Consider the following 26,162-nt stretch of genomic DNA (forward strand, 5'->3'; position numbering starts at 1 on the left):
TGAAAGGTGAGGTTGAGGTTTTCAGCTGAGCCTCATGAAGCACGTGAGACGCAAGGATAAGCCGACCAGAAGTCCCCCAAAAGTACGACCGCTGTATTTTTCAAATTAGATCTTAAATTTATGACTGTTCGGAGCAATTTTAAATGACGATTTGTTAGGTTTTCATTAAATTTGGTTAAATGTGGGCATAGATCTCATTTCAACCACGTCTTTCCCGCTAGGGATTTCATGTCATCGTTTTCGTCGCCATCAATTCCTAGACAGTCCCAGCAAAGTAGACCAAGGGAGAGTGAAGGATAATCAACGCTCCTCCCAGACATTATGTCCGGCATGAGGCGAAAATGTCCCATTAATACCAGTTCCACGCTCAGCATCATCGGTCCCTTCTTCTTCCGCATCCCGCAATTCCGGCTGCGTAATCCTTCGATATTCACTGTTATTCCTTGATGAGGCGGTACTCATCCAACTAGGCCGACGACTACCGAACTGGACGAATCCAATCTAATATAGTTAGTACAGGATATAAGCGTGAAGAGCATGACTTGACTCACCTTAATCGCCCAAATCAAAGCAGCAGCAGCAAAGATCATCCAAGAAGCATTCTGTTGCTGTCCCCTCCATGGCGTCAAGCAACTGCGATGGTACCCAAGCTGCGTTTCACAAGCGTCATCTCTATGGCTGCGATCCTTGAACGGCCACGCCCTGTCATGAACACTGCGAAGCCCGCAGCATTGATTGGTGTCTTGAATGGTCCGGATAGCATCCGCATTCTTCGACTGGAAAAAGGCCTGCCATTGCTGCTCAAGGTGGCAGGTGAGTATATTATCAGGGAAGAGGTATGCCAGGGCAACACTCGCAATTGCGGATAGGAGGATGGAATGGAGTTGGTCGACGATCGAAGCGATCCGGGTCCAGAGCGGGTTGGGAGCGTTGGTTGCGTTTCTGCCGGATGTATTGGACACGGCTAGGGCAGCAGCGGTCAGAGGTGAGAGTAATGTCGCTAGGACTGGAAGCCATGATGGCAGCGGAAGGAATGAGGACGATACGCGAGACCAGGCTAGCGCTCCAAGGATCAAGGTCACAGCGAGTGACTAGGTAAAAATAAGATCAGCAAGCTAAATCCTTTAGACTATACCTGATTATATACATACCACGATCATAAAGGACAAGGATACGGGGGTGGCTTGGAACATCCCGAGCATGGTGTCTGTCGAGCAGGTTGTTTGTAGGAGAATGGTTCAAAGTATGAGCGGGGTACGCTCTTATACAATGCAAACATATGCAAATGACAGCACAATGGGCGTTGGCTCATGATGATCAGTGGACTTTGGTACTTTTGTCTCATTATGCTTATCTTACAGGAATCCAAACCATAGCTTCCAGCAATGGCATCATTTTAGCTACTTTGTACTCCTTTAATTGATCTGCATCTCAACCGGTAGATGGATTCTCGGTAGATGAGGATGTACACACATCCTGTCCCTTAGTAACCGCCAAGCATAACTTATGCCATGCACTAATCCGAATGGTGATGTGGTGTCTCCGCTCCCGTGCGGGGAAACGTACGATACGGTATGGTAACAATGTCCAAATGAGGGGAAGCAAAGGCGGGATCGCCAAAAGAGGTAAGATCGGGTGGAGCCATCGCGCACAACAATTTATAACCTAGCATATGTCTTGATTAAATAATTAATGATGAAAATGACAATAAATCCCACACAAGACAAAAGGGGGAAGCAATAGCTTATATCAAAAAAGAATGCAGTCAATTAATGGTTTTGTTGGAGTTTCTGATCACATTATTGTGTGATGTGTTCTTTGGCAATAGGTTAAGTTTGACTGACAGGTACTCTGTACTTCTTGTACGTCTCGATTTCCGCATCGTTGGAGAAGGATTTTGGACATCTTCACGTGCCAAAGCGTCGAAAAACGCACGATGCTCCTGATTCTGATTTTCTAACAGGATTGACCCCTGTTCACTCGGCTTGTCTTCCGGCCAATTGTCAAGGCCAATTCTTATGCAGAACACGGATCTCTCGCTGGATATTACGATCTTACCCCGGACTCTCCCGCCTTTACCTTATAAGCTTCTCCCCGATGGGCCACAATGAAATCCTCTGCAGAGAAGCATTTTCGCTGTACGGTCTGCCAGAGAGGTTTCACGCGGATTGATCATCTGAAAAGACACCAGCTTCGTCGTATGTGCCTCGTGCTGCATGCATGCTGCCGCTTTCAATTTCGGGTTTTCTCTGCCGGGACGTTGGACTAATCCCATAACCACCAGACTCCGGACTGAGACCTTACTCGTGTGTTTTCTGCAATGAAGCTTTTGCGCGATGGTACGTTGTTTCGTCATCTTAAAACTGTGCGAGACTGATTCGTTCTCAAGTGATAATCTCCGGGACCACTATGCGGACTGCACAAAACGCGGGGACCAGAAAATCCCGGAAACCGGCCAGAGAGGCAGACGGCGACATGCGTGCCAACCAGTACCTCAACCTCAATCTACTACAGATTGGAACAATGGACTGACCAAATTCGCGTCTAGTGCATGTCGATGAAGCTTCGCTGCGATGGGTCGAATCCTTGTGGTTCGTGCCAGAAACGGAGCGTGGAGTGCGTTAAGGAGCAAAATCCCGGTCCACAAAAATCCCCGTTATCAGATAGCCAGTCTACAAGTACAACCCACTCTGCGCTGGCGCCCCGCAATATCTACGAACCGTCATCCGATCGCGGGTCGATCAAGTTCCTTCTCAATGGAGGCACCGACAGTTTTACCGAACACTTTCATCTTCCGCCACATACTGATAGAGCCCGGGGTTTGGAATACCATAACCAGAAGGGGTTTGAGGAGGCTGAAATGTCGATCCTTGGGTATCCCGGAAGGAGTGATCAGTCAGACTACGCACCAGCTTTTGTTGAGTCGGATCCAGCTGCCTTGTCTTTTTTTCAGGATACCTTTATCAATTTCTTTAACGGTCCATTTCCACTTGGCGAACCACCGAGAACATTGGAGGATCACTACGGAAGCGAAACCCCCTATGACCCATTAGTGCCCCAAGGGCAATCATCACATGAACCGGAGAAGCCGTTTGCTATGGCACTGATTCAAGCAATATTATCCAGAGCTTGGACAGTCCCTCTTGAGCCTAGGGTTCAAGAAGAGATATCCATGAACATCCACTTCCTATTGACGACTTCCCGCATCCGAAAATTCGTTTCCTCATACTCCAGGTTCTGGCATCCCAATTGCCCGCTCGTCCACATTGCAAGCTTTGATCCCGAAATTGCTTCATTGCCGTTACTCGCGTCTATTGTCTTTATGGGCGCCATATATTCAGATGACACGAGGGAGTCGAGTGCCGCCAAGAGGGTTCTTGATTTCGCAGAACTGTTTGTGTTCTCGAGTCAAGTTTTTGCATCCGAGCATGAGGTTGGTGCCAGTTTCCGTACGGCACACCGCATGGATGATGACCCGAACGAATTGGTTCAACTACAAGATCTTCAAGCAGGATACATCATGACAGTTACGCAATACTGGGCAGGTAGTCCTGTTTCGCGAAACCGCGCGATGGAGACCCTTTTCAATCAGGTTGTCAACGTAAGTCGACCCTCTGATATAGAAAATATCAGATGCTAATCAGACTGCCAGGTCGCACGTAGACTCGGTCTTTCGAAGTGTCGTCACCAACCACAGGATCAGCTCCATGAACCATTGTGGATTAAAACAGAATCTCGTATTCGGTACGGCTAAAGGCTTATTAACCTCACATTATCAGTCTCCTGATGCTGATCGTTGGTAGTATCATGGCCATGATAGCCCTGATCGACTCTGCATTCTCATTCTTCCAAAACTACCCTTGTCGCCTGACACATGTTGAGATGGACTGTGATCTTCCATGTGAAGAAATCGTTTTCGATTCCGTCCATCCATTTTCAGAGCCGAATTTCCGCTTCTCTCGAAACCTCACCGTCTCGGAGGCTTTCCAGAGTCTGTTCGAGGAGTGTCCCGAGGACTCACTTCATTCTCCTCCCCCCTCCTTTCCACAGAATAACGTTGGCAATCCTTTGGGATTTACGGTCTTCGACATGTTTCTTCTAATACACCGTATGTCCTCTTTCTCAGACATTATCCACACTTACTAACTAGGCCCAGTGCTATACGCCTTCATAAACACCCACATGACCCTCCTAATCCCCATCCTCCGAAAATACCAAACCGCAAATTCACCCAGCACAATCCCAGACGACTCCATCCTAGCCGCAATCCGCACAGCCCTATCACGATGGCGCGATCACTGGGTGGCATTGCACAACCAATTACCAGGAGATCAATGGGCGTCGATGGGTTTCTACAAGAACGGATACAACTTCTGGCTTGTTTCGCAGTTGCTTATCACCAAGAAGGAAAGCGTGGATGTGGTGATGCGGATGGAGGTGAAGTGTGAGGATAAATTGGAGAAGCTGAAGGTGCTTCTTATGGATGAATAGGTTGGATATGTGTGTGTATTTGTTGTGTATTACTGCTATTTGGACTGTTTTGCATATGGGAGGAGTATATACGCGGGGGGTTGTATGTATTAATATCGACTATTTTCTTCATCGCCGTCACAAGTACCATCGCCAACTCTCCAAGGGTCTGACTATGCATACCCCAACCTCATAAACATCTCAATATTCGTCTTCGTATCCTCATCAACATACTTCGGCGGCTCCGCAAAAGTAACATGCTCCCCATGCAACTCAGCGACCTTCCCGGTCAACGAAGAATCATCAACAAATTGCTCCACGGCCTTAACAGCCGTCGACATAGGCGTAAGGATCATCGCCTTGAACAAGCCCGAGCTGGGCGCGAGGTTGGTTTCTACATCATTAGCCTCTCACACTACACATACACAGAGAAAGGAAAGGGAAGAAGGACATACCAATAACAGCCGGCGCGAGTGCATTGATCTGAATCTGCTCCCTTTCCAATCTTGGCGCCAGAGAGCGGACCAACCCGATAACACCGTGTTTGGTGGCTGAATAGATCGGTGCCATCGGGAAAGCATAGATACCAGCATTGGACGCGGTGCAAATGATACTACCCTTGCTGGGAGGTTTTCCGTCACCAGCATCTGTAGGGGTATTCTTAGAGATATAATGTATCCCCAAATGAACAGCTGTCATCATTAGCATTCCCGATTCCATACAGTAAGAAATACCACATACAATAAATAACCCCCCAAAAATTAACATCCACCGTCTTCAACCCCGGCTTCACCGGCCCACCACCACTCGCACTCCCCAACGCAGACTTAACCAAATCCACCAACTCCGTGACCCCCGCATTCGCAAAGACAACATCTACACCCCCCTACTGCTCAACTACCTTTTCAAAAGCCGCAGCCTGCGACTCCCACGAGGACACATCGCAGTGCTCGAAACTAACGCTCGCAGTGGGGTACTGCGAGCGCAGGGACTGGCGCGCTTTGGCGCCTGCTGAGGGATTGTTGTCTAGGATTGTGACGTGGGTGTTTGTCTTTGGGTTTGTGTTTTTGGGGGAGGAGAGGAAGTGGTGGGTTAGACCTAGGCCGATGCCTGATGCGCCGCCGGTTATGATGATGGATTGTGGGCGGGGCATTGTTTGTTGTGTTGTGCTGGGAGGAGATGGGAGGGGAGGGTGTTTTCCTGTATGGAGGATGGATTATGAATTGGTGTGAGGGAGAGATGTGAGGGGATACAGGTTTTTATGTGATGTACTCACTGTGTTTATGCTCATTTTGTACTCCGTAACCCCTCTCGGATGATCTCCACTGTGGAGTTGGGGGATTTCCGATAGTATCATCTATGTACATGGATGTTTGCACTAGTTTCCCGGACTATGTACATACAATGCTATAAATCTGTAATGCAATTGAGCGTAGCAATATTCTTTCTCGCTAAATCTGGGATTCCTTTGACTACCATATCCCAGAATGGACTCCATACATCAGGGCACGTAAATCACGTGGAGATGAACATATGTAGGTTTCGTCGATCACTACGAAGTATCATCCTACCTATCCGCATAATTCCAAATACTTAATTCCAAAAAGAAAAAGGCTTAACTCAAACAATCCCACCACCACCCCTATTTGACAAATCCTGCATACGCCCAGGTAACCCTTCCAACTCTTCAACGAGCGCATCCCGATAATCGCATTTCCGAGTCGTATCGAAATCAATCAAAACCGCCTTCTCTCCACGAATAAGAAAATTAAATCGATTCGAATCATTATGTCGGATTCCCAAAATGTGTAATCGAGATAGCGTCTCCTGACAGGCATCAAGGTCCGGAGGACCCGCATGTCGTTCATTTTTAAATCCGTTCCAAGAGGAATTTAGTCACTCGACCATCCTCGGTGAGGTATCCCAGGAACCGGGATGACCCTCAATCCATTTGTATGCTGTCGTCTCGTTTTCCAGGTATTGAATCTCCCAGTCGAAGCCTGCGAGTTTGACAGCTACGACGGTGTCGAATGTCGAATGTGTAACTTCATACACGCCTGTCCATAGCATCTCGCCTATTTTCAGGTCCGTGTACTCAATAAAAGTCCCGTGCCATGTGTTCTCGACAGCAGGAAACGCAGTCCGACTCGCGCGTGCGAAGTACGGTTGTCCAGTATTCGCTTGCCGAGCCCCTATTCCGTCGTTCCAGTCTCCGGGAGGTAAATGTGGGAGGATTCTGGCTAGGGATGGGACCGTAAGTCATGTCTTCTGTGGCGTGGATGTCGGGCTTGACGTTATGGAAGATGTCGATGGCAGGCTATTTCCAGGGCCTACATGAGCAATGCATCATCAAGATGAGTCCACAGTGACCATCATGTGTAAAGCGACCATCTTTGAATTTTCCCTTCTGGTTAGTTCTGCCATTTCCAGTAAGGCTTCCCGATTAAGCCCGGTGCGTCCAAAACAGAGAGTAGGTTAACATGATGTCACCCAATGAAATATCTTATAAGAACTTTCTTCTGACTCTAACATTCCACAGCAACATATTTTTCATCAAAACCCATCCTCTCCAACAATGGCTCAATTATCTCAGCGCATATTGCGATGTGCTTTCTCTGACAATCTTAAGAATGTGTTCCACATAGATTCTACCCTTGGTGTTGACATTATTGAGGATATCAGAGAGAGGATTTGGATGAAGCACCCCAATAAGCTCGCTCAGATTCTTTACACAGAACTCAAACTCTACAGTCCTGTTAACCCAGTCAAAGACGGTCTCATGAAGGAGAATCCTGTATTCCTTTGTCCACGCCAACAGATTTCATCCGACTTTCCTCAATCCAGCGATCCAAAAATTGATATAATTATTCGTAAACCAAGCCCAAGGAACATTCCCCAGACTATTCGACAAGCTTTCCTCAAGGTATGAATACAATTTTATCTGAAAACAACTTCAGCTCTCCAACATAAATTCCATCTAGGATTGCCATATAAACCACCTCGTCCACTTGTCGGAGATGAAGGCACACAATGGGAGTATCGGTCACATTAAAAATTAAAAGGACGAGTACAATTTGGATTAGAAGATTATTTTTCAGCATACCTTCAAGACTCAACATGTAAGGTCAATACCTCATTGTACCTTTTCCTGGGCGGGGTTGGGACAGGGAAGTCAAGGAATGCCATGGAGTTCTCAAACACATTGATATCGTGTCCTGACAAGGATTCTGATTTGAGAGGGAGACTGGAAAAGGCAGAGGTGTTTTTGGTGAACCTAGAAAACGGTGCAAGCATCCTGAAAGAACAGAGGAATCTGCTTCTGCTTGATATTATTGGGACCCTCATGCTCTTACAACTACTACCTGATGAAGTCGGAGTCAATCAGGTGATACTAAAATATGTATCTCCAGATCCAACGGAAGTCCTCAGCAGTTGCTCAAGGAGAAGGCGAAGGTCTTTACAATGAGTTTACAGGAATCATTATCATTGATGGTGTTCAAAACTTCCTACAGGGGTCCAACAATGATCAAGATAAAGATTCGGACCTCTATCAAATATTGGTAGAAATCGGGGAGCTTGCTTTACAACCTTGCACCAAGAGTGTCTTTGTGATTCCCTGCTGCACAACAACAATAGATCTCCCACCTCAGTTTTTTATTACCCATCGGAATCGTATTTATCTTCCACTAAAGAGTCTCGATTATCTCGATCCTCCTAACACTGTTAAGAATGGGAATCTGTGAAGCGTCCGTGTCGCGGCGCTGCCTTGGGCAGTTTTCCTTCTTGCTTTCTGTCTTGCTTTCTGTCTTGCTTTCCCTCTTTCCTTTTGCTAGTATTGACATTAAGATTAACTAATTTAATAGTCTTTAACTGAGTTAATAATTTATGATTTTAAGATAGTCCTATTCATTACCATAGGGTAGCTGGTTCTCAAAATGCAGATAGCTTCCATTCGTTCAGCGGGGAATACCCTGTAACTCCGTAAATCCACTGTGCTTTCCGTCTATAATCTCACCATATTATCTAGTATGATCCTCAAAGCTCTCCCTGGTGAGCTTTCGACGCCAATTAAAGGTACCAATGCAACGTCGAGAATTGAACCAGTGATATCTGCATGCAGAACAATGCAAACCCCATTCTGGGACTCCTGTACGGGCGTTTAGAACCCCGGCCCGGGCGATCCCCATAAAGCGCTTCAGATTCCGAGTAGATAAATCAGACCCATACCAGTTTATAGTTTTTCGGCACCGGGATTGGGTCGCTTTTTTGCTCCACGTCCCCAGGGCGTGCTGGTTCATTGCGCCGAGGCTCCCGTGTATGGCAAGTCCAGTTTGCATCCCAGCGTTGTAATCAAATAGAGTAAAGCGACTACGGCGTCTGCGCTCACTTGTCGAATAGCAACCTGGAACACTCTTCATGGATGATATAGCTGCCAGGTGCTTCTGATGGAGTTCAAATATTCGTAGAACATTGGCTTGTACGAATGGAAGGTAGTCGGTGCGATTAGTGAAGTAATCAAAGCAAACACGGCGGCATGTAATCAGGTACAGGTATTCACCAAAGTCACCGCAGGTTTTGCATTTAGCCGTATGGAGCTTGTCCCAGAGTGTTTGTAGGGAAAGCGAAGCCCCAGTGCCGATGCTGCGGATTGCCCTGATTGTGACAGGAGAGCGCAACGTGATCTTTGAGTATTCAGGAATCAAGGGTACGAGCTGTCTGGCTCGCCGGTTGAAATATCCAAAGCTCGTCATCAGTGAGTGTACGTCGAATTGTAGTAGTACCATATTAAGAGCTTCCAGAGGAAGTTGGTCCAATGTTCCTAGACTGCAAATCAACACTGAAACAAAGGGATATTTGCTGATGAGAGGGCAGAGACTTTCCTTTTCATCTAGAATGTGATCTCGAGTATCATAGGTAACCAAACATTGCTCGTTCAATGCCATTATGGGAAGCAATGGTGATAATGGCTGAGATGGTCTGCTAATTCACTGAGTTCAGTCTAGATGGTGATACGGGATGTCATGTGAATGCTGACAGCACGTGATTTGAAATAACTGCCAATTTGTTCAATTCGAGTCTGAAAGACAACTTTATTCTTTCAGTCAACTTGATCCTCGAGGCGAAAATCTTATGTACATGCTTGAGTTGATTCTGATCGTTCAACTGCCTACCAGGATCTGGCTTAACCCAATGATATCACGACCGGGTGACTTCATTGGTTTGGTAATTCAAAGATGTGGTTCAAGTATGTGCGAGTAGACACAAAGCCCTGTTTTCCATACCTATAGCCATATACATTGTTGTATATAGAAACGATATAGGAACGATAATCCTAAGCCATGCGCATTTCAGTAAGAATAAACCAACTATATTCAATCAATGAAATAATACACCTAAAAACACAACCACTCTAAGAAGACTTCTTAGTAACACCCTCCGCCTCATGTGCAACGGCCTTAGCCGAATCCGCAACCTCGTGCTCCATCGACTTAGCAGCCTCTGCGCTCGATCCCTCCAAGCTACGGCGGTGCATGAAGATACGGCTGACCTGGACGACACCAACGCATCCCAGGAAGAAGTTGACGGCGGCGAGGCTACACACGTATTAGATATATCTTTTATGAAGGGGGATTCGGGGTGAAGGCGTACAGGACGTTCCGGGGAGTAATGATCATGCACCAACGGGTCCAGATGGCGCCGGTAGCCATGAGGGCACCATTTTGTGTAAGGGAGAGCTTTTCGGCGGGGCGCTGGAAGTCGGAAATACCGGCGATGACGAGACCCCACTGCGCAAGTTTAGCTATACCATCCCCCGCACCGTGTATATCAACCGTCGCAAAACTCCGCTCGCGTGACCGGTGTTGTGGCACATACCTTCATAACGGGGGCCCTACACAACCATAATTAGCACATGTCCATTGCGCAAATACTCTCAGAGGAGAAAAGAATGCTCACCAGAAATGCACCGTCTTAACCCCAACGGGGCTATTCCATAGACGCTGGAAGCCACTCTGCTGGCTCTCGGCCGACGCCGCTCCGGCCTCCGAGCTCTGGAAACGGGCACCTGGCCGACGGAAGGGAGCGTAGGCGTTGCGGAAGGCAGCGCGAGTGTTCTGGAAGAAACGGAAACCAATGCGGGATGTCGACATTTTGGCGTTGTGTTGTATGAGGGGGGGGTGTTGGAGGAGGGTAAGATAAAAGATGTCGGGGTCGTGGGACTTTACGGAACGCGGAAAATTGAGTGGAGATGAGGCCGGTGCGAGTGATCGAGGCGCAAAGGCTCAACAACGAATAAAATTAATAATAATCTTTCAATTCCAATAATAAAGACAGAAAAAGCAACACAACTCAGCTGTCAAACAAAGTTCAAAATGAATGGTCTCCCCCGACCTCGGCGTGTGGTCCAAGTTGGGGTTTCCGTTGCGGCTCTTGTTCCGGCTGAGGTAAGCGGTGACAATCACGCTTGTCCGGATTGGTCTGTCTCTCAACTCAGTTCGGACGGACTTCAACGCCTGTCAACCGCAATTCTTCCAGCTGAATTACTGCCGTTACGCAGTTGAAGGGTCAATTCACCATGTCCGCCAAGTACGCATTCTCCACGGGTCTCAAGGAACTCCGTTTCCTCTTCTGTCAGAGCTCGGAGCAGAGCGCCGCAACAAGGTGGGCTACTTGAATTGGACCCGGAAACGAGAAAGGATCTCGAATAGCTAACTGGATTCATGTATAGGTCGTTCTTGAACCGCGCATACCCCACCATGAAGAAGCACAACCCTCACACTCCCATCCTGATCCGTGAGGCCATGGGTACCCTGCCTCGAGTTTACGCCAGATACGGTATGAAATCGGTCCAACAACGGTTCAACGGAGATATTCTAACACGGCTGGACAGGTCTCGGACGGGAGAAGCAGGAGGTGTTGCTGGGTAAGTGGTTTGGCATTATCACAACTAGGAATGTTGCTAATATATGGGTTGCAGGTCTTTCGGATCAGCAGATCGAGGAGAAACTCACCGGTTTGGTCAAGGAGTCTTCATAGCGACAACACCATTATCGTATATCCATCCGTCAACGTTTATGCATTCCGTGTTGTTTCCCGTTTCCGCCATTGTATCTATAGATGAATTCAAAATTTTATTCGGCCAATCCTTGATTTACATTTGCACTGCTATCTACAAACTGCTGCTGTTGGCAACCTCCCCGAATCTATACTGCGCCCAGCTCAGACTCCCCTCTCCCAGGGTCCATAATCTCTTTGCGCGATCCTCACCCGCAGCTCCAGCTCCGATGTGAATCGGAAGCAGATGGTCAAAGTACGGATGGGCCTGTCTCGCATCAGGCCGCTTCAACAACTCCGACATGGCTTTCTCGCGGTCTTCAGGGGCGGTGGTTACTGCGTTTTTGAGCGCTTCGTCGAAGCTAGCGGTATATGGAAGCGGTCTGGGGTCCCCAAAGCTGTACATCATATCGCGCAGGTTGTGAACTGCCATACCAGACGCGATGATGAGGACGTCATCGTCCCGAAGGTGTGAGACTGCCTGCCCGAGACGGTAGTGCTGAACTGGGTCCTCAGTCTTGAAGAGCGAGACTTGCACAATGGGGACATTCAACGGGTTCTTATCGGGTTCGAATGCTGCCGGGGTTAGCATGACATGTGCGCATGTCAAATGTGAAGAATGGATACTCACCACACTTAAAACTCGCCCAAACACCATGATCCAACCCCCTCTTTACCCCCTCGGCCTTAATCCCCGCCGCACCAAGCGCATCAAGCACCTTCTTCGAAACCTCCGCACTTCCCACATTCGGATATTTCTCTTTATAATAGTGGCTCGGGAAGCCATAGAAGCTATCCTCATCAGCGCCAAAATTCACTTTACCAACACGTTAAACCAGGGGAAAAGAAACGCACTCATAAATCAAATCCGTAATCTCCGCCGTATTCACCTGGATCGTATCCCGAGACGCCTGCCAATGCGCCGAGAAGACCACCACAGCGCGAGGTTTGACCTTTGTCGTGATCTCGCGGCCTATCTGGCCGAGCTTTTTGTAGGCGGGGTGGTCGACTTGGTACATGACGTTTGGCTGGGATCGTTAGCTACCTTTAAACCGGGATAATGATCTTGCATTTGGGAATAGACATACACCACCATGACTTAGAAAGTAAACCGGTGTCCGCATCTTGACCTCGTCCGCAGAAAGCGCTGAACTCGAGAACCCTTGAACCGCAGGAGTGGTCTGTCGTAATAAAGAAGAAGGTCGAGAAGAGACAACTCCTCCCCCGAAGATCCGACGTAATCCGAACAAACCAGCTGTGTCTTCGTTTCCAAAGAAAGCAGCTATAGTTATCGCCGCGAGTAGAGCGACAATCGAAGCGAGTAGAACCGTTGTACTCGTCGATCTAGAAGTATGCGTGTTTGGATGGTGCTGGTTGGGTGTTGTGCTGGGGTTGGTTTGGGGAGACATATATAATCTGTATTTGGCAGGGGTTGGGGGCTTGTCTCTCTTTATAAGATACAAAAGAAAATGAGCTTAACTATAAGGGCAATGGATGAGAAATACTCGTAGAATTGCTGGTTGAGTCGGCATTTGAGCGTGATATGTCAGCGGGGAGCGGAATTCGGCCGCGCCAGACTGTGTATAAGAAAAGCCGGAGGACTCGGAAGGTCAGGAACCACATAATATTATTAATTATTATATAGCATGCTTTGGCTCTGGTCTTTGGATGCAAGTTGTAGATTCCATGTGCCTCTCAAAATCACATCGGAAGCAATGCACAGCAAACAGACAACATGGGAACAGATTAAACATACACCGAACCAACATTAACATCAAGCATCAATTCTCATTAGGTATGGTATGTAATTCTATAATCGCATCCAAGACAGTCAAGATAACCAGTAAAAAATATCGAAAGATAAGAAATGAATAGAAAGAAAGAGGAAAAAAGAAAGAAGAGAAGAGAAGGGTATATGCGAATGTAAACCATGACCATCACAAAACATAATCACATCACAACACAGTCCCCTTCGTTTGGATTTTGTCGGTTAACAGCAGACCGAGAAAGACGCGTCTTCTGCATCCGGCTGCCGCCCTTCTTGAGTTCTTCGAGGCGTTCCCGGGCTTTCGGGAATCCTTGGGCTGGACGTCGTTAGCATAACTATGCACGAGAAACTGTAATGGGGGAAAAAATGCTTACCAGCAGCCCGCCAATACCATCGCTTAGCATCATCCAAATTAGCCGTAACACCAATGCCAACCTCCGTAAAGTATCCCATAGCATACTCCGCCTTCGCCAAGCCAGCAGTAGCAGCTTTCCTAGCCCAGAGATACGCCTCCGTATCACTCTGCTGCAGAATGCCCTCCGAACCAGTCAAGTACCATCCACTCAACGCAAGCTCACTCTGATGCTCGCCCTGCGCCGCAGCATGCGTGTACCAGATGATACTCTGTCTCGGATCGACAGGACATCCCATAAGCCCGTACTCGTAAGCCGCAGCAAGCCGGAACTGCGAGAACTTGTACCCCAACTCACCGGCCTGGCAGAAGAGCTGTTTGGCGTATTCCTCGTCACGGACGACGATGTCGTTGGAACTGGCGTTGGCGTACATGAGGGCGAGTTCGTGGAGGGCGTGCGGGTTTTCTACATCTGCTTTTTCGGCAGCGCGCTTGAGCCAGGTTACTCCTTCGCGCGGGTTCTTGGTCTGGCCTAGCAGGCCTTTCAACATGATCATGCCCATTTTGTACATGGCGGGGGGGTCGCCTAGGGAGGCGGCACGTTTGTACCACTGGACGGCTTTGAAGGGGTCGCGTTTTGTGCCGCCGCCTTCTTCGTGGCCAATTTCGCAGCATACGGCTACACGGTAAGCGGCCTGGGCGTGGCCTGATTTGGCAGCGGAGTGGTATAGGTTGTATGCTTCTTTGTTGTCGACTTCGAGACCAAGCTGGCCTTGGCCGTAGCAGTCGGCAAGGTAGAATTGCGCGTCGCCATATCCGCTCGAGACCAGCTTCTTCACGATCTTGTATGCATCCATGACATACTTCTCTCGCGCCTTGGTCTTGCCTTTCGCGTCCAGATGCGCCTCATCGACAAGTACAGTAGCCGCTTCCACCATCTTCTGCGCAAGCAAGAGATGGGTCGCCTGGTCAGACGACTTCTTCTTCACTGCCAACTGCAACTCCTCCAGTTCCTGACGAGTGACCGGCTTAGCAAACGGACCCATATCTTGCTGCGGGGGTGCCGAAGTAGGTGACGTCGGGCCGTTGGGAGCGCCGGCATACTGTCGCACCGGCGCCGGCTTGCCTCCATCGTGACCCGGACGGAACGGAACTGGATGGTGCGGCAGCGCGTCAGGGTTCTGCTGCGGATCCACAGCCTCCATCTCGTTCGCCATGGCCGGTTGGTTCATGCGATACGGGCGTGGCGGGCCACCACCACCAGCGGAATATCCTGGCATGGTATTGCTGTGGCTATCCTGGCGGTGCGGGAAAGGATAGCCCGGAACCGATTCTCCGTAAGCGTCTGGTGGGCTGTTGTGACTGTAACCACTCCTGTCACCCCCAGGGGAAATAGGGTGAGGTTCGCTGGGAAGATCAAATTGGAACCCAGCGTTCGCGAACTGGTTCGGCGCGTTAGTATCCGGGGAGACGGGTGCTGAGTGCGAGCCAGCGGAGTGCGGGGTGAACGCTGCGTATGGCCCGGGTGGTTTCGACTCAGTCGGGGTCTTGGGTGTCAGTTTCGGTCCCTCGAGTCCTGGCAGGCTCTCATCGACCGACCCGCCCTTCGCATCTGGCATCGCATCGAAGTTGGGCATGTCCGGGTCATCAGGTGCGGATCCATAGTAGCTGTCCAACAAATCGTCCGTGTCGTGGCTATCCCCAGCGGGTTCGCCGTGCATAGGTCCAGCGATTTCCAAAGGCGCCGTTGCGCTTCGGTTGATAGGCGCCATTGGCATTGGCGGCGGGCCATTGGCGTCGGTATAGGAGCGGTCATACGGCCGGGTAGGCGCCGGGCGTCCAGCGCTAGCAGACCTCATCGCAGGGCCAGGGTAGGGACCCCTTCCTCGGCCTGGGGAGTCTGGCGGCGGACCCAGTCGTCTTCCGTTCGACGTGTGCGGTCGATCGGGCACTCCCCTGGGTGGAGGTCCATTGATATTCATTGCGGCCATGCCTCGTTCAACGGGGGGCGGTACAGAGCCTTTACGCGGTCGTTCTCTCCCAGGGAAGTGAGGGTACGGATTGTCGTAGGGTGATCTGTCTGATGGCGGCGGACGACGCGGACCTAGCATTGTTACCAGGTGCGTTTCTCTCTGGAGATGGACCTACTCACCTGGTCTCATTCCACCCCGTCTTGGAGGGGGGGGTCTCCTACTACTGCTGGAGCTGCTGCTACTACTTCCATACCCGCGCGGAGGATATCCATATCCTCCGTGATCCATGGGAGGTGGTCCGCGAGGAGGTCGCGGGGCTCCTCGAGGGGGCCCATACGACCGAGGAGTCGCATAATCAGCACCACCACCGCCGCCGCCATAATAATCATATCCAGCATCACCATATTGGTAGCCGTCATCATATCCATAATCGTAGTATCCGTCAGCAGGTGCCGGGCCTGGGGGAGGATGACCATAGTTCCTCATAGGAGGTTGTCTCTGCGGCGGCGGGCGTTGGGGGTAAGCCATGGCGCCAATGTTTGTTCTCTATTTTCTTTGTTTCAATCGACTTTTGCCAGTATGTAGGCGCCCTAGGGAAAGGGGGGTGCAATAAGAGGGAACAAGTGAATGTATCCGAACAGGCCGTTGTCGGGCGCGCGCGCGCGCGTTTCAGGGCTGGTTGGAATGCGTACGGAGAGGTCGAGCCGCAGGAGGAATGACCGGAATCGCGGGTTCTCAGTGGTACATTAGAGACAGCGCAAGGGAACACGCGAGTGAGAGCCTGTAACACGCCCTAGACCACCATTGTCCGTCAGTTGAATGTTTGGCGCAAGCTGTGGGCGCAGATGCGATCGGGGAATTGTGGAGGATTGCGGGTTGGATTGGGAAGACTCACGCGGTCCAAGCAGTAAAGATACTAGTAACGATAACAATAGAGCTGTCTCTGGGTCATAAGAATAGGAGGATATCGGGTAGGGTGCGCCCCGTGGAGAGTTGTCGGAGGGACGTCGGAGAGGTGGAGGAGGGGACAGAACAAGAAGAGAAGGCAGAGAAGAGGTGCTCTAATAAAGTAATAATAATGACAATTCACATGAAGAGAAATAAGAAAAAAAAAAAAGAAAGAACAACAAATAGCCCTGAACACCAACAGCAGCAAGAATTCTGGATCAGAAATTTAACTGTGCCAGTCAGGGTCTACTTGTACCAAGGGACGGCCACCACCAGCCTAATAAATATGGCTGATTGCGATAAACCGCCCATAATACCCGACACAGTCAGTCTGTCAGATCCAAAGCACCTGTTCCTGTTGATCCTCCTAAATTTCCCTGTATTAGCATAGCTCATTAGCGCTCACAGCAAACATACAGCACTTGTCCATACATACAGGGGACAACTGTACAGTATGCGCTGGCTACATCTGCAAATCACATACATCGCAATCAAACATGAAGCAGCACAAAACAAAATAATAAAACAAAACAATGTATATTCCTCGACAGGGTTTCCGCATATAGTAACTGTCTAACTGTCTTCCTGCGCCACAGATGGTTCCCGTATCCATACACCAGCCACGTTTCAGCCACTTCAGCGCCCGTCATCCATTGTCATCATCTCTAATTCTAGCGTTCCGATACGCCGCTCTACTTAATTTTCCACAGCTGATCTGAATCACCTTGAAACATACCCATTCGCATCCCTGAGGCACTATCGCACTAATTCTACACACATCATGTCCAGAGGATCCGGGGTAACCTGGCTGAAAATGCTGGGAACGTACGTCACTCACCCACTCACCCACCAACTTCTAGGCAAACAAAGACACAATCTAACATGACCATTCTCATGATAGTGCAATCGTCCTCTGCGTCGGTGGCCCAGCCCTCGTCCAGGCCATCCGCCCAACAGATGAAGAACTCTTCAAGCGCTACAACCCCGAGCTCCAGAAGCGCAGTTTGGAAGAAGGCGATCGTCGCGCGCAGGAATTCGATGCTTACGTCAATCGGTTAAAGGAGTGGTCGAAGTCGGATAAGTCGAGTGCGTCCTTCCCTCAAATATATGTGTTGATTGGTCTGGTATTATGGGTGGTGGCTGACGGTCAATGCGATGCAGTTTGGTTCGCCGCAAAGGAGCAAGAGCAGCAACGGACGCAGCAGGCGGTTGATACGCCGCGGACAAAGCCAAATGACGAGGCGAGGATACAGCGCGAGGAGATGCGGAAGGAGTTGTTGGGTGAGAAATAGGGTCTGTTGGATGTCCGTCGTGTTTCCATATGACAAGAGCCGCGAGTACCGTCCTATGATTTGACGGAGGAATTGGGGCTTATGTCTCTGATATTGTATTATACCCGGTGGTGGGCTTGTACTATTACAGCTTGATCGTTACGATTTATGTGCATGATTGCAAAGGGTTCTGGGAATGGTCTTAGAAAAGTTCGGTTGATTTCTTCATCAAATCGTCCATTTGTTTCAAATACATTAATTGCACTTGACTCAGACAGTAAGAACGAGAAAATTCCGAACGCCGAGTCCATATCAACCCTAGATCCCGAGTACTATCTATCATGACTTTTCCATAACTTTTCCCGCCATAAATCACATAAATATGAACAAAACATGGTACCATAAATAGAAAAATAAGCTGTTAACAGATGAAAAAGAAATTGTACAAACCGATAACTGTCAAGACTCCCACATCATATTCGTACAATATCCATCACATCAGAAACGAAACTCACGGCAACCGCATGGAAATCTCCCCATACCGATAAAGCACCCCATGCTCCTCACTACTCTGATCTTCGTACTCCTCCTGATGGACCTCAAGAAAGCCCTTCGTAGCAAGAGTAAGGACGTTCATGAGTGCATGCGTAGCCACAGTGCGAGTCGTTTCCTTCGGCGGCAGAAGAGTCGAGAATGTAATTTCTTTCACTCCGGAGACTTGACGAGGTGGAGTTGAAAATCCTGTCATCTCTTCGTCTCCGTCTTCTTGGGTCTCTGGCTGCTGCTCAGGCAGATCGAGCGACTGCGCGTACATAAAGTCGAGAAAGTTCACGGTATCCTGATCGAGGGATGACTGGAGAACTTGTTCCTGTGAGTAGCGCTGCTGGCTATCGGTACCATGGGTGTTAGTTCTAGCCCTCTTTTGCGCGGAAGCATTCACGCCGTCATCATTGCGAAGCATGACATTCCCATCACCATCAACCTCAGCCTGCAAGTAATGACTCAGATCAAAGTCTCCATATACATCAATATCCCCCTCAAGACCCTCAAGACCATTCAATGACTCGAGATCATAAGAAAACCCTCGACCAGCGAGGGGGCTAGCACTCGTGAGTCGGCTTCGGGGTCTACCGAATCCTGGCAGCTGGATAATCGCCGGCTCGGACATGCCGCGGGATGATAATTCACTGACGCTTCCGAGCCCGCGGAAGATATTCGCAGATGAGCCGTGGCGGGAGCTCTGGACTGAGGCTGTGATGTTCCAGGGCATCTGGGAGTTGTCATCGCGGAGTGCGGGTGAGGCGTTGCGGCCGATTTCGACTTCCTAGAGTTCAAGGTTAGATCTATTTAGAAGGATAAAGGGAGGGTACAAACATCACCACCACGCCCGATCTGATCTTCACTTTCTCCCCTAGCACGGACTCGCCTTCCCTCTTCATCGGAATCACCTTCATCATCATCCGCGCAACGTGTTCGCTTTCGCGCTTTCCGCTTCTCCTGAGGGTTAAGAGCAGCACATAACTCATCACCAGAAAACACCTGCAAAGGATGCGGCATCTGGGACGCACCCAGACCAACGCCCACAGAACCGATTCCCAGACCGAAAACCCAGAAGACGGCGTTCTTCTTCGCCTGAGCGGGTATTTTGTTGCTCTGCTTCTGCTTGAGTATAGCAGCCATGTTCTTCATGTATTCGTTGTTGATTTGTGCTAGTTCGGTATTGCGTAGGGCTGTTTGGTTGTCTGCTGGTACGACTCTTGGTGCTCTGCGAGACTGCCGCGCTGTAACTGCTTGTTCGTCTTGGTTATTTTCGGGCTCATACGCTGGTGAGCTCTCAAAAGGCTGTCTGGATTTAGCGGGTTGCATGGGGGTCGCGGCGTTGTGAGCGTGGGTATCGCGGCCTTCGTCGTTGTCTACTAGCATTGGCTGAAAGTCGTTAGCTCAATCCACCTTCCTCTAAAATTGAAGAAGAAGAAAAAGTACCTGATAATCCCACGAAATATCATTATCTCCCGTCCCAGGAAGAGGCGTCTCACTCAAGTGCCTTCCACCAAACTGATCACGCAGGATGTTCGAGCGACGCTCCCGCTCCCCAGAAAGTTCAATAATATTTCCATCCTCGTCAAACTCGAAATCAGGCTGCAACAACACTCCAGCTTCATCGTCCAATGCCCCCGCAGCAATCCTGCCCAGAGGCCTTCGTTGGATAGAGCCACTGGTCTCGGACTGCGAGCCAAACCCACCAAAGTCTCTCATGATATCTTCAGACGAAAGGTCGAGTTGGAGGCTGAGATTCTCCGGGAGGGTTTGGCTGAGGTCTGGAAACTTGGTCCATGGGAAGCTGTTATGACGGCTTGTGTCTGCTTGTGGCTCGAGGGTAATCTTGGAGAGGTCGATTCCAAGTCCGGGGAGGTTGATTTCGGGTACGAAAGACGGATCATCGGGGAGGACGAGCTGGTCGGGTCTGTGGCCCACGTTCAATCAGTAGGAGATCTTAAGATTGAGGATCAGGTCAAAATACCTCGCCTTTCCAGCAGCAGGATCCAGTCCTCCTCCAGGCAAGACCTTCAACATTGCCCTCATCTTGTCATGCATCGCCTGCACATCAGTGAGAGTATAACTACATTGCTGACTGTAAACTCTTGACACTCCGTACCTAGTCTTGTCAGTATTGTGCGTTAGCTCTATATCTTCTGGCAAGTTAGTGCTTACAGCAAGTTTCCCTGCAGTCTCAACGCCATTGGAGCTTCAGGGTTCGTAATGACGTTACAAGCCCTAGACACATCGACATCCAAGATCGCCTTCTTATTCAGCCTTTTTGCAATCGATCTGGAACCTAGGGTTGCGACGAGCCTGTGGCTGTTATTACCCTGTCCAAGCTTCCTTGACAGGTGGGAACAGGAGGACGTACCAGATCGTAGCGACCCCATGCTCAGGGGAGGTAAGAACTAAAGTAGAGGAAACAATTAGCAATCATTGTTCGTGTTTAATTCCATAAACAGCACCAGAAGTTTCACTTGCGGAGCTCCAAGAGTCGAAGGCGGGACTCACTATCATAACTGTAGAACATCCTGATTGACCCTCCTACCCGACGCGTCGCGTTCTACCTGTCAAACCCAGCACGTCTTCGAGTATTCAGTAGAAAGCTCGCGAAATAAGATAAAAGAACGCGCGAGGAATTGTTACCTCGTAGAAAAATGTTGAGATATCCGTCTCGTATCTCGAAGCTCGAATCGTTTCTGTTGGTATCTCACTGACAGTCAGACCATGGGTTGGTCAGCAAAATTCGACGAAAGGATTCCTTCAGTCAAAACGTGCAGGATAAAGATAGGATACGTACTTGATCTCTCAACTGCAGCAGTGGTCCACGGAGCTTGACCTTGGGAAGATGGGATGAAATCCCCAGAACCTCGACCTCAGGTGAGAGGCGGCCCAATTCACTTGGTAACAGCTTCAATCTTATAAAAAGCGTATCTAGATAAGTTTAGACGATAAACACAATACTCGTTCAATGTCTCCTGTGGTGGAGATGGAAAGGTGAGGAAGTTGGGATGGGTGGTTGAAGGTGGGCGAAGGAGAAAGTGGGAGATGGAGGTCGATAGGGTTGTGCTTTTGCGCGCCGCTGATGGTGCACCACCCGCAAATGCCCTCAAATTGGCGCAGTACATATTTGCCCGTCAATATTCTGGATTAGAATACAGTGAATATCCGAATAACACCAAGAATTAGTCTAAATCGGACGCCAATAGATAGAAGGCAGGTCAAATAACACATCATGAAGACATCTCAGTTGGCTATGGAAAAGTACCTGTAAAATAAAACATGACACAAAAGAAGAAAAACTTCCCCTTATACAAATCTCCAACCCATAGCAACCGATAAAGATGCACGCAGGGTATGAGATGCAACAAAAAAGAAAAAAGAACACCCAGAATGGATTGAATCAGACATCTCGACTCCGAATTTTGCTCTTTCAAACAAAGGAAAGAAAAACCAAAATATGAAAAACACATGGGCATATTCGACATATTGCACAAGCCCTATCCTCCTACTATAACATGTCTATATAGTTGATCGCACCAGGAAATGAGACATTTAGTCGAGCGGGATACCCTCGTACTCGCCGTAGCCAAGGGCCAGGTTCATGTTCTCTGTAGGGCTTAATTAGCATTTGAAAATTATCAACCAGAAAGCGCGAAAACTTACGGAGACATTGGGTGGCGGCACCCTTGAGCAGGTTGTCAATGGTAGCACACACAACAACCCGCTTGCCGCTGGAGTGGACAGCGAATCCACCAACTTCAACGCCGTGACGGCCAGCAATGTCCTTGACGAGAGGGGGCTCGCCAACAATCTTCACAAGCTTCTCACCAGCATAGCGGTCCTGGTAGAGGTTGCGGATGTCACGAGAGGTCATCTCCTGCTTCAGAGGAATGCTAATGGTGTGCTAGATAAAAGTCAGCACAGAAACCGAAACAACTGGAAGCTTAAGAGGAACATACGTGAATACCCTGGAACCAAACAGCAACGTGAGGAATGAAAGCAATGCTGGTATCAAGCTGGGTGCTGATTTCGCGCTCGTGGATGTGGTCAGTCAAGCTGTAAGGAATAATGTTGTTGGTCAAGAAGTTAACGTCGTTCTTCGGGCTAGGCTTGGTACCAGCGCCGGAGTATCCCGAAACACCAAAGGCGGTGGGCTGGCCACCGAGGAAGGGAACCAGAGGAGCAATTCCGACTTGAGCAGCGGTAGCATAGCATCCAGGGTTGGAAATGCGGGTTGCCTGAGCGATCTGGGACCGGTTAACCAACTCAGGGAGACCGTAGGTCCAGTTGCTGTCGAAACGGTAGTCGGCGCTCAGGTCGACAATGACGTTGCCCTTCTCAGAGCCCTGGTTCACAGCATCAACGAACGGCGCGCAGACACCGTTAGGCAGAGCCATAACCCAGCAGTCCACATCACCGTTCTCCGACATGCGCTTCACATCCTCTGGACTCAGGTTCTCGTAGATGACCTCACGCTTTTCGTAGCCCTGAAGCTTCTTGCCGGCGAGCTCACGAGATGAGACATGGCGCAGGTCCAAGTGAGGGTGGGCGTTGATCAAGCTGATGAGTGCTTGACCGGTGTAGCCACGGGCACCAATAAGAGCAACCTTGGAGGGCTGAGTGTTGGAGTTGTTCTTCTCACCAAGGGGAGGGTTCGGGTTCGTGGTGGCGTACGTCCGGGTGCCGTTCAAAGTCGGACGGAAGGACGACCGGGCAGCGCGCAGGGCATTAGTGGTGGTCGAGAAGGTACGGGTCTGCTCGAGAGAGGCGGCGCTGGCGCCGACACCCTTACCCAGCTTGGCAGCAACCTGAGCAGCGCGGACGAGGCGAGACTCGAGGTTGACCTCACCGAACATGTCACGGCCGTGCTTGTTGAATTCCTGCACCAACTGCTTGACCTCGTCCCCGTTCTCGATGCCGTACCAGAAGAGCACGTCTCCGTCGCGGCTCAGGCTACCATCGGCCTTGTCGAAGAACCAGGTCAGGTTCTCGTCGTCTTCCTTAACAGTCCACGCCATCTTAGGGAAGTCCTTGCGGACGGCAGCAAGCACATTGTCGGCGACGTTGCTCAACCAGCCGGCCTTGGTGATGGTGAAGGTAGAGAGATGGGCCAAGGAGGAGCCCTGTTGAGGGGGCAGCGCCACGGCCAGTGCCTCCATGGGCTCATCATAGTACGCCTTGAACTCCCGTTCGTTCAGGCCGTCGACGTAGCGGTCGACGGTGGCGCGCGCATCCAGACCCTCACGGTCCCGGACGAGAACATCCTTGAAGCTCTGCAGATCCTCGAACTGCGAGAGGGCGGTCTTGGTGTGCACCTTGTTGCCACGGCGAATCAAAGTTCCAGCACCCGAGTCGGTGAACAGCTCCTTCTGCAGATCGGCCGGGTGGATGATGGCGACACTGGAGGAGCGGGGCAGGTCGTTGAGAAGGTCCTTCATCTCCTTGATCTTGAGACGAGTGCCGTGGCGCACCCACCACTGGGACATCAGGTGTTCGTATTCCTCATCAAGGTTGATGGCGGAGATCTTCTCACCCGTGTCGCCGTTGAACAGACCACCCTTCTCAGCCAAATAGACGATCTTAAGCGGCTGGAGGGAGCGCGCGAGCTCACCGGCCGCGACGTCTGCGTTAACGTTGAGAACCTGACCGTCGGGCGTCTCGGCCATGGAGGTCAGGATGGGGAGGCATCCGGCCTCGATGGCGGACTCAATCGGCTTGCGGTCGACGCCATTAATCTTTCCGACCAAGTTGTACTTTTCCTTGTCAAGGTAGTCGGCAGAAAACACACCGGCTGTGAGCGGGCGGGCTCTCACTCCCATCCGTTCCAGCTCCTCAGTCAACTTCAAGTTTTCCTCCATAAACAGCTTCCGAGCCAGCGCCAATGTCTTGCCGTCCGTTACCCGGATTCCACCCTCGAATTGTGGTTCAACGCCTGCCTCCTCCAACATGCGGTTCAGCTGCGGGCCTGCTCCATGGACGACGATCGGATAAAGTCCCACATGGTTAAGGAAGGCCAAGGCGGACGAGAGGGTTTGCAGGTGATCGGTAATAATAGCACCACCGACCTTGATGACGGCGAATTGCTGGGAGGACACCGAAGTGAAGTGCGAAAGGTACTGCTGAACCTCGCGCTTGGACCCAATGTTACTCAACAACTGCACGACAGTGGACCGAGTCGACGACAGCTGGGGATCGGCCGCACGAGAGTAGTGACGGTTCTGCAGCAACGGCGTCGCAGAAGCTTTCAGGGCATGACGAGAGGACGGAGAGCTGAGTCTGGCAGGAGAAACGGCGTGTGATGTGGGAAGAGCGCGGAGGGGCTTGCTGGAGGCTCTCCGCACGGCGGTGCGAAGCGACAGCATCTTGGTAATGTTGTTCCTCTCTTTCTTCTCAACTACCTAGCATGCGGCAACTCGATTGAATGAAGTGTCAAGTAGGAGAACTAGGTGAATTGAGAGAAAAATATGTTAGAAAAGAGAACTGTGTGGGTGGGTTGAGGTTGAGTGGCGGTTAAGAAGAGGTTCGGAAGAAAAAAAGACTTTAAAGTGCGGAGGGAGCGGGATTATTCCCACCAAAGGGAGCCCGCGATAAGCCCGTTTTTTCGGCCGGAGATGTTGGTACAGGTGGAAATCTTGGAGACAATTGCGTTCATTCGGGGATTTTATAGAGTATTTCACTCACCAGAGACACTCCTCTTACGCGTGTTCTCCTTCTTCTCTGTGGGAAATTCCCTGGGACCAATGCGACGACTGGAAGTGGGAGAAAGGAACGAGACCCTGGCGCGGTGCCTGAGTGGCAATTAGTAAAGAGCGTGGAATGGATTGGTCTCGTAAAAAAAAGAAATAAGAGAAAGAGAAGAAGAAGAAGAAGCAAAGAGTAGGGAAATAAAAAAATAATATAAAAATGTCAGTGCTCGGTTGCGACTTTCGGAGCCGGGCACGATCTGACTCCCACGGCGTGACTCAATGGGGGTAATTATACAGAGTAGCTAGCTGCTCTTAGCAGCGGAGTAGAAAGCAATGCAAGCCTCTCAGTCTATCCCAGAATTAAATACGGTCTTATTATAACTCAACTACAATACTTCTACAGAGACAGAGTACTCCGTACCACTGCAGTGTACGAACTAGGCACTTCATATCAGATGGCCGCCGGCACTCTCATTTGCTCTTCAATCCCACTCACTTTCAAAATCCCCATCGGGCTATGAATTTTTCGCCGGCAAAACTAGTCCTAATTGATTATCAGATCTTCCCTAGCTATTTAGCTACGTAATGAGAATCACGGGTATTAATCAACGCCAGACTCTCCACTTTCGCGCGGAAGTTGGCCCGGCTAAGCTACAAGTATAAAATCTCCGAAGCGAATATCAAGAAGCTCCCGTTTACATAGTACCATTCTGTTTGGTTCTCTTCATTTTCAATACCCTCTCCTGTTTTGTTTCTTTTATTTTGTCTTCATGTAATCTTCAATTAAGTTGGGGATGAAGGGTTCTACTGTAAGAAGACCAGCAAATGGGGTTTTCCAGAGTAAACAGTTAAGATGGTAATATTGGCTTCGCTTATTCTTACTAAAGTAATTACGAATTCCTCGTCTCGGTAAATCAAGTCAGAATTTCACCTATCATAAGAGGTATCCATATTCACTGTTTGAACTATCATGAGTTCAGCATGTGGCGGCAGTGTAATGAATAAGCTCCCCAGCAAACGAAGGCTCACACCTTTGAGTCCAGTCGATTTCTTTTTCCTCTTACCTTCTTCCTGTTTTTTTTTTTTTTTTTTTTTTTT

At 49.8% G+C, this 26,162-nt stretch overlaps 13 protein-coding genes across 13 annotated transcripts; 4 read left to right on the plus strand and 9 right to left on the minus strand.

The window, feature by feature from the left end:
• Positions 1 to 126: 126 nt before the first annotated feature.
• On the minus strand, positions 127 to 1,359 carry ASPGLDRAFT_147948 (uncharacterized protein). Its single transcript, XM_022541948.1, has 3 exons — positions 1,152 to 1,359; positions 552 to 1,091; positions 127 to 501 (listed from the first exon to the last, which is right to left on the minus strand). Exons 1-3 carry the CDS (start codon positions 1,200 to 1,202, stop codon positions 301 to 303), a joined length of 792 nt encoding a protein of 263 aa, XP_022401850.1. The 5' UTR covers positions 1,203 to 1,359; the 3' UTR covers positions 127 to 300.
• Positions 1,360 to 1,973: 614 nt separating this feature from the next.
• On the plus strand, positions 1,974 to 4,649 carry ASPGLDRAFT_169818 (uncharacterized protein). Its single transcript, XM_022542700.1, has 7 exons — positions 1,974 to 2,198; positions 2,285 to 2,339; positions 2,390 to 2,489; positions 2,549 to 3,601; positions 3,653 to 3,744; positions 3,804 to 4,108; positions 4,157 to 4,649. The coding sequence occupies exons 1-7, from the start codon at positions 2,108 to 2,110 to the stop codon at positions 4,489 to 4,491; spliced, it is 2,031 nt and encodes a 676-aa protein (XP_022401851.1). The 5' UTR covers positions 1,974 to 2,107; the 3' UTR covers positions 4,492 to 4,649.
• Positions 4,301 to 5,623, minus strand: ASPGLDRAFT_73834 (putative short chain dehydrogenase/reductase; the record flags this gene model as incomplete). Its single annotated transcript, XM_022549702.1, has 4 exons — positions 4,301 to 4,864; positions 4,926 to 5,162; positions 5,212 to 5,276; positions 5,361 to 5,623. 4 exons carry the CDS (start codon positions 5,621 to 5,623, stop codon positions 4,644 to 4,646), a joined length of 786 nt encoding a protein of 261 aa, XP_022401852.1. The 3' UTR covers positions 4,301 to 4,643.
• Positions 5,624 to 6,676: 1,053 nt separating this feature from the next.
• On the plus strand, positions 6,677 to 7,699 carry ASPGLDRAFT_1423158 (uncharacterized protein). Its single transcript, XM_022541763.1, has 3 exons — positions 6,677 to 6,940; positions 7,010 to 7,393; positions 7,452 to 7,699. The coding sequence occupies exons 1-3, from the start codon at positions 6,812 to 6,814 to the stop codon at positions 7,527 to 7,529; spliced, it is 591 nt and encodes a 196-aa protein (XP_022401853.1). The 5' UTR covers positions 6,677 to 6,811; the 3' UTR covers positions 7,530 to 7,699.
• Positions 7,700 to 8,299: 600 nt separating this feature from the next.
• Positions 8,300 to 9,446, minus strand: ASPGLDRAFT_147954 (uncharacterized protein). Its single transcript, XM_022541949.1, has one exon. The coding sequence runs from the start codon at positions 9,411 to 9,413 to the stop codon at positions 8,490 to 8,492; it is 924 nt and encodes a 307-aa protein (XP_022401854.1). The 5' UTR covers positions 9,414 to 9,446; the 3' UTR covers positions 8,300 to 8,489.
• Positions 9,447 to 9,880: 434 nt separating this feature from the next.
• ASPGLDRAFT_124880 (mitochondrial pyruvate carrier family protein) lies at positions 9,881 to 10,619 on the minus strand (the record flags this gene model as incomplete). Its single annotated transcript, XM_022540518.1, has 4 exons — positions 9,881 to 10,064; positions 10,120 to 10,256; positions 10,345 to 10,360; positions 10,426 to 10,619. The coding sequence occupies 4 exons, from the start codon at positions 10,617 to 10,619 to the stop codon at positions 9,881 to 9,883; spliced, it is 531 nt and encodes a 176-aa protein (XP_022401855.1).
• Positions 10,620 to 11,044: 425 nt separating this feature from the next.
• ASPGLDRAFT_124421 (L51/S25/CI-B8 domain-containing protein) lies at positions 11,045 to 11,505 on the plus strand (the record flags this gene model as incomplete). Its single annotated transcript, XM_022540480.1, has 4 exons — positions 11,045 to 11,130; positions 11,198 to 11,304; positions 11,360 to 11,392; positions 11,447 to 11,505. 4 exons carry the CDS (start codon positions 11,045 to 11,047, stop codon positions 11,503 to 11,505), a joined length of 285 nt encoding a protein of 94 aa, XP_022401856.1.
• Positions 11,506 to 11,638: 133 nt separating this feature from the next.
• ASPGLDRAFT_124735 (DODA-type extradiol aromatic ring-opening family dioxygenase) lies at positions 11,639 to 12,647 on the minus strand (the record flags this gene model as incomplete). Its single annotated transcript, XM_022540504.1, has 4 exons — positions 11,639 to 12,099; positions 12,155 to 12,315; positions 12,379 to 12,551; positions 12,612 to 12,647. The coding sequence occupies 4 exons, from the start codon at positions 12,645 to 12,647 to the stop codon at positions 11,639 to 11,641; spliced, it is 831 nt and encodes a 276-aa protein (XP_022401857.1).
• An 826-nt stretch (positions 12,648 to 13,473) lies between these two features.
• Positions 13,474 to 16,144, minus strand: ASPGLDRAFT_25007 (putative chitin synthase activator (Chs3); the record flags this gene model as incomplete). The annotated part of the gene is made up of 3 exons (XM_022543436.1): positions 13,474 to 13,607; positions 13,666 to 15,747; positions 15,796 to 16,144. 3 exons carry the CDS (start codon positions 16,142 to 16,144, stop codon positions 13,474 to 13,476), a joined length of 2,565 nt encoding a protein of 854 aa, XP_022401858.1.
• A 1,201-nt stretch (positions 16,145 to 17,345) lies between these two features.
• Positions 17,346 to 17,856, plus strand: ASPGLDRAFT_124697 (uncharacterized protein; the record flags this gene model as incomplete). The annotated part of the gene is made up of 3 exons (XM_022540499.1): positions 17,346 to 17,389; positions 17,466 to 17,650; positions 17,726 to 17,856. 3 exons carry the CDS (start codon positions 17,346 to 17,348, stop codon positions 17,854 to 17,856), a joined length of 360 nt encoding a protein of 119 aa, XP_022401859.1.
• A 490-nt stretch (positions 17,857 to 18,346) lies between these two features.
• On the minus strand, positions 18,347 to 20,905 carry ASPGLDRAFT_25009 (Rad21/Rec8 N terminal domain protein; the record flags this gene model as incomplete). Its single annotated transcript, XM_022543437.1, has 7 exons — positions 18,347 to 19,159; positions 19,210 to 19,761; positions 19,819 to 20,299; positions 20,357 to 20,491; positions 20,548 to 20,688; positions 20,747 to 20,783; positions 20,887 to 20,905. 7 exons carry the CDS (start codon positions 20,903 to 20,905, stop codon positions 18,347 to 18,349), a joined length of 2,178 nt encoding a protein of 725 aa, XP_022401860.1.
• A 691-nt stretch (positions 20,906 to 21,596) lies between these two features.
• ASPGLDRAFT_1423936 (uncharacterized protein) lies at positions 21,597 to 22,035 on the minus strand. The gene has a single exon (XM_022541765.1). It carries the CDS (start codon positions 21,861 to 21,863, stop codon positions 21,630 to 21,632), a length of 234 nt encoding a protein of 77 aa, XP_022401861.1. The 5' UTR covers positions 21,864 to 22,035; the 3' UTR covers positions 21,597 to 21,629.
• argEF (bifunctional acetylglutamate kinase/N-acetyl-gamma-glutamyl-phosphate reductase) lies at positions 21,931 to 24,740 on the minus strand (the record flags this gene model as incomplete). Its single annotated transcript, XM_022540465.1, has 3 exons — positions 21,931 to 21,986; positions 22,042 to 22,282; positions 22,338 to 24,740. 3 exons carry the CDS (start codon positions 24,738 to 24,740, stop codon positions 21,931 to 21,933), a joined length of 2,700 nt encoding a protein of 899 aa, XP_022401862.1.
• Positions 24,741 to 26,162: the final 1,422 nt, after the last annotated feature.

The sequence above is a fragment of the Aspergillus glaucus genome (genome assembly GCF_001890805.1).
Source record: "Aspergillus glaucus CBS 516.65 unplaced genomic scaffold ASPGLscaffold_8, whole genome shotgun sequence".
Lineage (NCBI taxonomy): Eukaryota > Fungi > Ascomycota > Eurotiomycetes > Eurotiales > Aspergillaceae > Aspergillus > Aspergillus glaucus.

Excerpts from the sequence above, each read along its gene's own strand:
- ASPGLDRAFT_147948 (XM_022541948.1), bottom strand. The coding sequence starts at position 1,202 with ATGCTCGGGATGTTCCAAGCCACCCCCGTATCCTTGTCCTTTATGATC. Across the intron at positions 1,092-1,151 it reads CCTTGTCCTTTATGATCGTG|TCACTCGCTGTGACCTTGAT; the intron begins GTATGTATATAA and ends ATTTTTACCTAG. Across the intron at positions 502-551 it reads CTTTGATTTGGGCGATTAAG|ATTGGATTCGTCCAGTTCGG; the intron begins GTGAGTCAAGTC and ends TAACTATATTAG.
- ASPGLDRAFT_169818 (XM_022542700.1), top strand. The coding sequence starts at position 2,108 with ATGAAATCCTCTGCAGAGAAGCATTTTCGCTGTACGGTCTGCCAGAGA. Across the intron at positions 2,490-2,548 it reads GGCGACATGCGTGCCAACCA|TGCATGTCGATGAAGCTTCG; the intron begins GTACCTCAACCT and ends ATTCGCGTCTAG. Across the intron at positions 3,602-3,652 it reads TTTTCAATCAGGTTGTCAAC|GTCGCACGTAGACTCGGTCT; the intron begins GTAAGTCGACCC and ends TCAGACTGCCAG.
- ASPGLDRAFT_1423158 (XM_022541763.1), top strand. The coding sequence starts at position 6,812 with ATGCATCATCAAGATGAGTCCACAGTGACCATCATGTGTAAAGCGACC. Across the intron at positions 6,941-7,009 it reads CGGTGCGTCCAAAACAGAGA|CAACATATTTTTCATCAAAA; the intron begins GTAGGTTAACAT and ends AACATTCCACAG. Across the intron at positions 7,394-7,451 it reads TTCGACAAGCTTTCCTCAAG|GATTGCCATATAAACCACCT; the intron begins GTATGAATACAA and ends AATTCCATCTAG.
- ASPGLDRAFT_147954 (XM_022541949.1), bottom strand. The coding sequence starts at position 9,413 with ATGGCATTGAACGAGCAATGTTTGGTTACCTATGATACTCGAGATCAC.
- ASPGLDRAFT_1423936 (XM_022541765.1), bottom strand. The coding sequence starts at position 21,863 with ATGTCGAATATGCCCATGTGTTTTTCATATTTTGGTTTTTCTTTCCTT.